The sequence below is a fragment of the Podarcis muralis genome, chromosome 5 (assembly GCF_964188315.1).
Source record: "Podarcis muralis chromosome 5, rPodMur119.hap1.1, whole genome shotgun sequence".
NCBI classification, from domain to species: domain Eukaryota; kingdom Metazoa; phylum Chordata; class Lepidosauria; order Squamata; family Lacertidae; genus Podarcis; species Podarcis muralis.
Window position 1 is genome coordinate 24,313,637 of NC_135659.1, and position 11,286 is coordinate 24,324,922.

An 11,286-nucleotide genomic window follows, 5' to 3' on the forward strand; every position below is an offset into this window, starting at 1 on the left:
GGCTCCCATTCAAAAGTGCTGGAGACAGCAGGGCCAAACAACAGCCAATCAGGAAACAGGTCTGGGTTGAAAGTGGTGATGGTCTCTGGTGGTGCACAGACTGGTGACAGATTAGATATGTTGCATGATGCTGAGGGCAGATTCCATTTTGCAGACCCTCCCACCCATCCATGGACAGTGGGTGGCCAGCCGGTGTGAACACAGGAGAAACCTGGAAGTATAGCATAGGGCCAGTCCATGCATTCTGATGCCACTATGAGGGCTTTTCAAAACAGCCTCTGATTAGCAATCTCAGCATTCAGTGCCTATAGTATGTAGCGTGTAGTATGAAAGCACCCACCCTGCACTAGACTAGTTGCAGCTAGTCGGTGGGATGGAAGTCACTGCTATGCTGGTATCATCCACATGGCGGAGGAGGAGGAGGAGGAGGAGTTTGGACTTGATATCCCTCCTTTCACTCCCTTTAAGGAGTCTCAAAGTGGCTAACCATCTCCTTTCCCTTCCTCCCCCACAACAAACACTCTGTGAGGTGAGTGGGGCTGAGAGACTTCAAAGAAGTGTGACTAGCCCAAGGTCACCCAGCAGCTGCATGTGGAGGAGCGGAGACGCGAACCCGGTTCACCAGATTATGAGTCCACCATTCTTAACCACTACATCACACTGACTCTCTTGGCGACTGCTCTATGCATTCTTGCTCTCCTTTAAAGAATGGCTACATGTGGGCTGTTTTAGATAGATGGGGACTCTGTGTGTGTGTGTTGGTGGCAAGCATTGTTTTATCAGGGAAACAAATGGCAGATCCATGTGAGCATTGCAACTTTTTATTCTTTTGAGGGATTCCAAAATTACTCCATCTCGCTCAGAAGTGCTTTAGGAAAGCAAAACCGAGGTGAGGACATTCCTCTCCCCGAGCTATAATTTAGCATCGACATGGATGGCGACAAAGGGGTCTTCGGCAGAGTTGCTGATCTGGAAATAAGCTGTGCCATCGCCATTGACTTGGATTTTAATTCCACTGCAGCCATTGCCTTCCTTCTGCCCAGAAATGATGTCACAATAAGTGCCAGCAGGGAGGCCAGTTTGCAGAGTTTCAGACATGTTCCTGTTTTAAAAAGAGAGTCAAAAATAATGATAATGTAGTTAACTATCCTTTATCATCGAGCTTTGCACGCTAAGCTACTTGTTGGGTCCATTCCTCTATGCAATTGCTAATAATAAAGTGAGATTTCAGTTTGACCCCATCCTGGCTTTTCTAAGGACAAAACTGATGATGCTCAATTGCCCACCGCATCCTTCCTTCTATGGAAGATTCTGGTGTGCTTTGCAAGGCTGGTTTAAACATTATTGCTAGATTCTGTATAGCTCTAGGTGCCAGCTAGACTTCTCTGCTTTAAACACATGAGAAATCTCTTCCTACTTACCAGTCGTCATTATTAAAGACAATGAATCCTTTGTTGCCACGGCCAAATGCCACTTGATTGCTGTTATTGTCCCACCAGTTGGTAAATGGCTGTCCGTCCACAACATTGCGGAAAATCACCATGTTCCTTTGGAGGGGGAAAAATGGGTTCATTGGTAATTGATGTACTGCAGAACAGAGTCAAACATGCCAAAGTGCAATAAAGAGATAAGCATGATTAAGGGGACTGAAAGAGTGCTAATCTATGTGTTGGCTTGTAGCCATTAAGCCATGTTCACATTCCAACCTTATTTGACGCCATCGATGTTCGCAGACCCAGTCATTGCCACAGGTTGTGTCTGGATTAATGGTAACAGATTTGGTAGACCCATCCCCGTTGCTCGGAGGTCCAACCCAGTCATTTATATCCTGGTTGTCAAAGAATTGAGAAAACATAAATATTAGACCAGAGGTGAAAAATAATAACAGAACACATTTATTGGAACGTATAAACTAACCAAACTTGCAGATTATCATATTTCTGGGAGGCAAAGGCCTGGTCTACACATGTAACATAATGAGTTGAGAAGCTGCTAGGGTCCCAATATGTTAGAATGGATGATGCCACTTCAGATGGAGGATCATATCATGATATTTCCTTATACCCCTACCAAGTTAGCACAGAATAATAAATAATAATAATAATAATAATAATAATAATAATAATAATAATAATAATAATAATAATAATTTATTATTTATACCCTGCCCATCTGGCTGAGTTTCCCCAGCCACTCTGGGCAGCTTCCAATCAAGTGTTAAAAACAATACAGCATTAATCATTAAAATCTTCCCCAAACAGGGCTTCCTTCAGATGTCTTTTAAAAAGAAGATAGCTGCTTATTTCCTTCACATCTGAAGGGAGGGCGTTCCACAGGGCGGGCGCCACTACCGAGAAGGCCCTCTGCCTGGTTCACAGAAAGCAACAGTCTTGGCTGTCACCTCAATAACTAATACACTAGGGTTTTTTCTTGGTTTGGATGAACTTTTACTGTCTGTTTCAGTCAGGGTTTTTGTTTTATGTGGAGGAACATTCAAAACTGATAGGCTGAAATACTACAGTACTATCGACCACCTTCCTTGACATTCTGCTGTATGCGCAAGACCACACACACATGACTTGGTCAGTCTCCTGGATGTGTAGGATTGTTGGTTCTGTGGAGCAAGGTGCATATTAATGACGCCGATGAGTCTGAAGGACAGAGTTAGCACCTGCATTCCATAAGTAGTTCAAGTCAAATAAATAAAACCCAGTGGTAGACAGCATGGTTAGCCTGCACTGCTCACCTGACTTTTCTCCGGCTACATTTTTAGTGCATACCATCACGTGAAAGAGTAAGGTTGGTGAGGTGCAGTTAGGCCGATGGAGTCTAATCTGGTGCTCTTGCCAGTCTGTTTGCACCGCATCAACCTTGCTACCACCTCAGCCTCACCCCATCCTGGTGTGAAGCAGCAACGTTGCCAAAGGTAGGTCAGGTAAGCGTTGCAAGCCCACCATACCTTCTCTGCAAGTGTGCTTCAGAGTGCAGATGATTATTCGTCAGGGGCACCACATGCCCAATCATTACAAAGCAACCATACCAAAAGTGAAGTTAAGATAAATTAATTCTTTTTGGAGTATAATAGTGTAATCATAACCATGTGTAAAGGTAAAGGTAAAGGAACCCCTGACCGTTAGGTCCAGTTGCGGACGATTCTGGGGTTGCAGCACTCATCTCGCTTTACTGTCCGAGGGAGCCGGCGTACATCTTCCGGGTCATGTGGCCAGCATGACTAAGCTACTTCTGGCGAACCAGAGCTGTGCACGGAAACGCCGTTTACCTTCCAGCCAGAGCAGTGCCTATTTATCTACTTGCACTTTGACGTGTTTTCAAACTGCTAGGTTGGCAGGAGCTGGGACCGAGCAACAGGAGCTCACCCGTCGCAGGGATTCGAACTGCCGACCTTCTGATTGGCAAGCCCTAGGCTCAGTGGTTTAGACTACAGTGCCACCCACGTCCCAACCATGTGTACTCAGAAATAAATCTCAATGAACTCAGTAGAAGTTACTCTCAAATCAATTGGATTAGGTTTGTAGCCTTGAAAGATTTGAACCTCCCTGGGATATTCCTTCCTTCCACCACCCCATTTCAATTTACTGAAAACTGAAATAGCCACCTATATAGAAGAAGAAGAGTTTGGATTTGATATCCCACTTTATCACTACCCTAAGGAGTCTCAAAGTGGCTAACAATCTCCTTTTCCCTTCCTCCCCCGCAACAAACACTCTGTGAGGTGAGTGAAGCTGAGAGACTTCAGAGAAGTGTGACTAGCCCAAGGTCACCCAGCAGCTGCATGTGGAGGAGCGGGGACACGAACCCGGTTCACCAGATTATGAGTCCACCGCTCTTAACCACTACACCACACTGGCTCTCAGTACAGAGCTCTTTGAAGATGTGGTACACATCTAGAAAAGTGGGGTGCACATCCTTTAAAACCAAATAACGAATGCCCATTGCCAATTTATTTAGGCTCTTTGTTATCACACAATAGAAACTGACCTTTCCATTCTCAAAGTATCTTGGCCAGCGGAAACTTGACATCACACGGGTGAAACCATATGGGTGAGCGAGCATGAAGCCGACTGCCATTTTGTATTGCCTGAAGATATATTTTAAGAAAATGAACATGAAAGGGAGGATCAGAAATGGAGATTTATATTTATTTCAGGGGTGGGGTGGGGAGGAGGAGCCAGTAAGGCTTCAAGTCTCAAAGTGTTCCTTACCTGGAATCCCAGAAAGTCAAAATGGCAGATCCACCAGCACCGTGCCCCCTCTGGTTGTCATGATTGTCTACAAAGACAACGGCTTTGTCAGAAGGCATAAAACCCCAGCCTTCTCCCCAGTTCCTGAAGAAAAGAGAGAAAGGGCCAAATTTAGCTAAACACTCAATTTCAATATGTGCAAGGCTCTAAGCTTCGGTATTCAGTTTTGCTTTGAAGTATATAAAATTAAATTACTTTAAATAAGCCATCTTTTCTCCACTCCACTTGCGAATGACCGTTCCTAGTTTTGCACCATATTTGAATTCAGTTACCCGGCCATTTCCATAGTAGTCACTGGCTTTAATTGCCTCTCCACCCAAATCAATTACCTGTTGAGGGAAAAGAAGAAAAGTTATTACGATACAGCAACAGATGAGTAGAAAATAAAGTGTTTTTTGTACGCTCTGAAATCAGCTCTACATCACAAATGTCTGCCCTTGCCGTCCTCTCAAGCTAGCCTTATATGCGCTTAATGGTTGTCTTCAACATAACAGACAGTCAAAGTACCTCTTGGAAGATGAAAGGCCTTGTTCCTTCAGCAAACCAAGTTGTGCTCAGATTTTTCAGCTTGTCTAAGAATGCTTTCATGTCCCCAGGCCACATATGCTTGGAAGCATCAATTCGAAATCCTGCTACTCCAATGTCAATCAGATGGTTCATATACTCAGCAACCTTGGAGCGCACATAGTCCTTTTCGAGCGCAAGGTCAAGAAGGCTAACGAGGCGACAGTCGCGGACCTGTTTTGAAAGGTTGTTTTGAGAAATCAATTTCATAGAATCATAGAACTGTAGAGTTGGAAGGGACCATGAGGGCCATCTAGGCCAATCCCCTGCAATGCAGGAATCTTTTGCCCAACGTGGGGCTCGAACCCTGAGATTAAGTCTCATGCTCTACCAGCTGAGCTATCCCAGATGCCCAGTTTATCATTAGTGGGTTGGGTGTCACATTTAAACCAACTTCTCCTATGCAGAAAAGAATTGAAGAAGAGGAACTGCATAAGGATGATGAAGAGAAGAAATATGCAAGCGAAGAAAGGAGAAAGTGGGTAAAAAAAATGAATGCAAGAGCTTCACCTGGTAAGGATCACCATAATTTTCAATCTCTCCACTTCCAGTTTTGCATTTCCAGTCGTTGAAATCCCAGCCGGAGTACGGGACAGCAGGGAAATCGTGGGTCTCTGAATTAAAATAGCTTCCACAAGTAGAGTGGGTGCCAGATCCAGCAGCAGCTCCACACATGTGGTTGACTACAGCATCAACATAAATATATACCTGAGTACAGAAAAGGCATGACCAGGTTGTATTTATTATCATTGATTTTTATTCTCTTCTAGGCATAATTCAAGGAGCTGGTTATATCCTATGAAGGCCCAACATACTTCCTCTCTTGGGTCCCTTCTCAAGCACTGAGTTCCATTGAGGATGCCCTCTTAATCATACCATCTGTGCTTAGTTACCAACTGAATGAAGAGAGATGTTCTTGGTGGCTGCCCTTCTCCCCAGTTACGGAACGCTTTCCCACTGCATATTTGCCAAAGTCTAAGCTCGAGGGCATTTTGGGATGGATCATAGGACCTATCTGTTTGGGATGGCCTAGGGGGCTCAGAGTTAAGTTGGAGAATGGTGAGAAGTGTTATTAATGTAGGTGAAATATTAATTCTGTCTTGCAGGTGCTTGATCTGTTAACCACTCCACATCTTAAGGATGGGGTTGACTAGAAATCTCGGTAAATTAAAACAAGGCACTTTGTGTCAGTGATGGAAGGTTTTCAAGCAGCACATTTCATGGGCCCATTCCTCTAGAGTCTGGGCCATTCCTCCTTTATTTACTTTTAAAATGTATGCAGAGGAGACATTGAACATGCATATAATAAGTGAGAAACACAATTTAAAATTCATTAAGGGGTCTGTTTTGACCTTGCAGTAACCCTAGAGTTTTCTCTCCTGCTCCTCCTTCACAAAGTTACTGAAATGGCAATATTAGGTTCCAAGAGACAGCTGTCCATAATAAAAGAGCCTCACTATTTAGACTACACATGCTTATACAGCATTGTGTATAACTAACTTAACTAGAAGTTAAAGGAAAGGTAGTTTTCTATGTCTCCCAACATAGAGAACGTGCACAGTAGCTCTTGGGGGGCTCCCAGGAACCACAGCAAATGCCATTTCCATGGTTTCTGACCTTTCTGGACATTTCCCATAGCTTTTTGTGGGACTGGATGATTTTGTATATGCTTGCAGGATCCTTGAAAGTTAAACTGTGAAGCCCTACATATGGCAGAGTTACCCCTCGAGTAACTAACTTTAGTTAGTTTGGGAAAGGTAAGGGGAGAGCAGACAGGGCTCTTGATCGCAAAGTGGTTCTAGATCCTGTTGCATTCTCAGAACTGATTCAGATTAAACTTGCTTTTACATTTGATTAATTTAAGGGTGTCCAGGGGATGTCCTCCAAATTCATCCAACTGAAATGGGTCCATTCTGAATCGAGTTAGGCAGACTCCACCCATCCCTAGCTTGTTGGGGTGACAAGTGAATTTTACCAGCCATCTCCCTGGAATAATTGTCTCCCTAACTGAATACATGTCACTGGCATAGAACCATAGCTGATTTGATCTGAAGTTCCCCACTACCTATAGACAGGATTTCCAAACCACTTACTCCAACATTGTTGCATCTGGTAACCATGTCTTTAAATTCATTCTCATTTCCAGATCGTGAACATAGCTTGTAACTGATGGGCTGGTATCTTTCCCACCATGGCCTCCATGGATTTGTAATAACGAGGTTTTCATTTGGAGGGGAGATCTGTGAATTAAGAGATATTAAAACACCACACACCAATAAATGCCATTTCAACAATTTAGTAGAGAGCTGATGGTGCTGCTTATTTATTGTGGGCTGCGGTTGACATAGCCAGAATCTGTACAGAAAATACAAAACAAGTCATGAGTAAATTCTCCTCAGAAAGCTTTCACAATCTTCCTCAGAGAGTCTTCAGAAGAACCAAATGTGAGAGGAACTGCCCCCAGCCCTCCCTGACAGCATCATTTCATCCAAAGCAACAGGGAGGCCTTGCAGGCATCTACGCATTTGGAAATGACACTCATACAACAAAGTCAGGAGTGTCCTTGCCTTCTGGAATTCACAGGATTTTTAATGTTTCTATGCCCATGATTCAAATGAATTGAATGCTACAAATCCCAAGAATCCTGACAGACTATGGCCAGGAACATCGCTTCCTGCTAAGCAGAAATCTCTCTTGGCTCCACTAGCAAGGTGTTCCTGCTGCCAATTCACCCATCCTTTCAGAAGGGAAACAGGAAAAACCAGGTTTCCAAAAAAGGTTCCATGTTGCATGTTGTAAAAGACAACAAAAACAGGCATGGAGTTACCTCTTGTTCTCTCTCTCCCTCCCTGATTTATATTGCCCTGAGGAGTAGAAATGAAGAGTAGAATGTTATCACTCTCCTATTGCACTGGACCACTCTGCTCTAATGGGGAAGTGTGAAAAGATGTTCTTTATCACTTGGCTGGACAATAGCGATGTCTGGCTTACCAGCTAATTTTATACATTCCTTGCTAACTTAATTCTTGGCAAAATTATGGTCTTGTGACTTAGCAAGTCGTAGAGAAGTTTTCATTATCCATTATCTCTATTAATATTAAAAGAGTGTCTCATTGTTATGCACAGAAGAATCATTAAAGATCATGAAGCCCATAGCAAAATGCTTCCATCTTCTTTCCCACACACCATTATTCATGGAGTGGTTTGCTTAACTCTAAACCAGACCTATAAATAAAGCCTTGGCCAAAATATTATTTGGGGTGTTTTTCCCCACCCCAAATTACATTGTTGGATGTTGCCAAGTTGGCTATGTGAACCGGTCCCACATTCCAAACAAATTTCAAAAGCTTTGGTTGTCACTTTGACATTGTATTTCAATAGTCTTATTGGTTCAGACACATTAATTAAACCAGGAGTAGCTAACATCCTAACCTCCAGGTGGTGCTTGACTATAGTTCTCATCATCTTTGGCAAGGCTGTCTGGTGCTGATATGAGTTAAGAGTCCAGCAAAATCTGGAGGTTATGACATGGAGTTCAAGGGTATCATATTGGCTACCCCTGAATTAAACCATTAAGCATTAACTATATATTTGAGTCCTTCACCTTGGTCTGTTTCCAATGACTGGTCTAAGTATACGCCTGTAAGCACCTATTATTTCCAGTTGTTAGTTATATTGAAATCGCCACTTGTTGTCTTTGGTCCAAATAAACTGTGACAAGCAAATATTGAATAGAAGTCGCCTACCTGGACTCCGCCAAATCCATTAGGTGCCAAATAACGCTCACATTCCAGAGCAATGTCAGCCCAACGCCATTCGAAGAGATGGACTATTGATGTCCTTCCGGGCTTTGTATTTGGGTTATACTGAGCCCAAGAAAGCTCAAAAGCAACTAGGAGAAGAAAGACCCTCATGTTGTCTTGGAGAATTGTCGTTGTTGAGTGCTCTGCTTTGCCTTTCTATTTATATTCTTGCTGCAGATCAAAGTACACTTCAGTCGTGATGCATTCAACACAATTGGCTATATTTAATCAAAGGTCATTCCATTTGGTGGTTTAAACAAAAGTAACAGGTGAAGATAACAGACCAAATTCTCTGGCTAATAACTTCAAATCCACTGGATAAGGCTCCGTGTGATTATTCATGTCTGTGTTCGCAGCTAAATAGATTAGATAGTCCTGGGAACAGACATTCAGAGGCTGAACCCATGAACTTGTATGCACCGGGAAGAGTTTGTATGGACACACTCTCCTATTACTTTCAACAGAAGGAGCCATTCCACACTTATGTGCATGGAGTATATTTTAATGGGAACCTATTAATTGGAATCAGTGTCATTGCAAATACTGTGAATAGTAGTAGACGGTGCAAGTGACTCCTGGTGTCCTCATGTTTTTTCACAACACACACAGGTTTCAACACAATGCCAATCATCCCTTTTCATAGGTTACACCATTCAGAGCTTATTACTTGTTGTCCATCATGGTGAATTCTTTCTTTCTTTCTTTCTTTCTTTCTTTCTTTCTTTCTTTCTTTCTTTCTTTCTTTCTTTCTTTCTTTCTCTCTCTCTCTCTCTCTCTCTCTCTCTCTCTCTCTCTCTCTCTCTTTCTTTTACACTTGCCCTACTTCTCCAAGCTGCAAGATGTTGCAGGGCCACAACACTTACCCAGATTTGGTTTACTTTAGAAGGAGGTGACCGTAGGCTTAAGGATGCTCATATTTATTTAACAACACAATAATGGACTTTTTTTCCTGTGGTAGCTCCCTGCTTGTGGAATGCTCTCTCCAGGGAGGCCTCCCTGGCACCTTCATTAAATCATCATCATCATCATCATCATCATCATGTTGTACCCTGCCCATATGCAGCTACATTGACACCAGGCAAAAACATTCCTCTTCTCCTAGATCCTTGGCTAATTAAACTTTCTATGCCATGGGTAGGCAAACTAAGGCCCAGGGACCGGATCCGGCCCAATCACCTTCTCAATCCAGCCCGCGAACGGTCTGGGAATCAGCGTGTTTTTACATGAGTAGAATGTGTGTTTTTATTTAAAATGCATCTCTGGGTTATTTGTGGGGCATAGGAATTCATTCATATTTTTTTCCTTCCAAAATATATTCCGGCCCCCCACAAGGTCTGAGGGACAGTGGACCAGCCCCCTGCTGAAAAAGTTTGCTGACCCCTGATCTATGCCATTCTATACTGCGGTGTGGTATTGTTTTTGTTTGTTATTATGGTATGTATTTTTGTGGTTTTATATTGTAACCCACCCTATGATCTTTGGACAAAGGGCAGTATAGAAATATAATTAATCAAGTAATTAATAATTGGGGTGGAATGCCCCACTAGCATATGCATTCAGTGATACAGCAACCAAAAGTTATAGGCATTGCAGCCTCACTTCCATATAATCAATTGCTCCCTATAGTCAAGACCTAACACTTCTGTACCTAAGCAAATTGTATGTCAACTGTATTAATCAAGATGTGTCACAATTACCCATAAGAGAAGTGTCCCAGTCTGCCCTGGGTTCCAGGGATTGTACTGGTGTTAAACATTCAAATTAGGAGTCTGCAGAAACAGAGGCTCTTTTATATACTCTGTGGAATATAACAGGAGTTTTCAAAGTACATTGTATGAGAAGCATAACCTACAATTACAAAGGGTGGTACATGACTAAGGCTGCTTACACACAATACCTTTAAAACACATTTCCCCTCTCAAAGAATTCTGGGCTCTTTTATTTGTTAAGGGTGAAGAGAATTGTCACTCTGTGAGGGGTAAACTATAGTGCCCAGAATTTTTTGATTTGAAAAATGTGCTTCAGATATTTTGCTCAAACTAGACCCAGTGAGATTAACAAGCATGACTTCACTAGATCCAATAATTTTAGAGGGTTTGCTCTGAGGAAAACCTAGCTGATTACTACCCATAGCCACAAAGTCTAGTACTTTCCTAAACAGCAATTCCCAACACACACACACACACACACACACACACACACACACACACACTCCCAAAGAGACAGACATATTAACCATATTTACCAGTTTTGTTGAAGAGCCAGAAGATTCTGATAAGTGAATGATAGGTTTAAAGGTAATTTTTCAGCAACAGATGACTTCAGATTCATATCTCCTTGATTATATTAACCTCTCTGAAAGTTTAGAATACACTTGAATTTCAAAGTTACCCTTAAGAGATTAGAACAAAGATTAAGTGTCTAGTGGCTAAACAGCTTCCTAGTAACATTTTATTTTATGACTTCATTGTTGCCTGCTGTTTCTTAGGAATACTGAGTTAAGAAAAAAGAATGAACTTGGTTAAGCTAGTATTGTTAATATATTAACATGACAAGATAAGCATGTGCTGAAGATATCTCAGGAGCTTCAAAGCAGTTGTATTGAGAGTCACTGGCAGTGTTTTGTTATAAACCTGAGTGGAAACTCATTAAGAAGA

At 42.4% G+C, this 11,286-nt stretch overlaps 1 protein-coding gene across 1 annotated transcript; it reads right to left on the minus strand.

Annotated features, from left to right (window-relative positions):
* Window positions 1-805: 805 nt before the first annotated feature.
* On the minus strand, window positions 806-10,794 carry LOC114598691 (pancreatic alpha-amylase). Its single transcript, XM_028732643.2, has 10 exons — window positions 8,573-10,794; window positions 6,920-7,066; window positions 5,337-5,534; window positions 4,770-5,000; window positions 4,458-4,591; window positions 4,224-4,346; window positions 4,000-4,099; window positions 1,707-1,828; window positions 1,422-1,547; window positions 806-1,102 (listed from the first exon to the last, which is right to left on the minus strand). The coding sequence occupies exons 1-10, from the start codon at window positions 8,738-8,740 to the stop codon at window positions 913-915; spliced, it is 1,539 nt and encodes a 512-aa protein (XP_028588476.2). The 5' UTR covers window positions 8,741-10,794; the 3' UTR covers window positions 806-912.
* Between the last annotated feature and the right edge of the window lie 492 nt (window positions 10,795-11,286).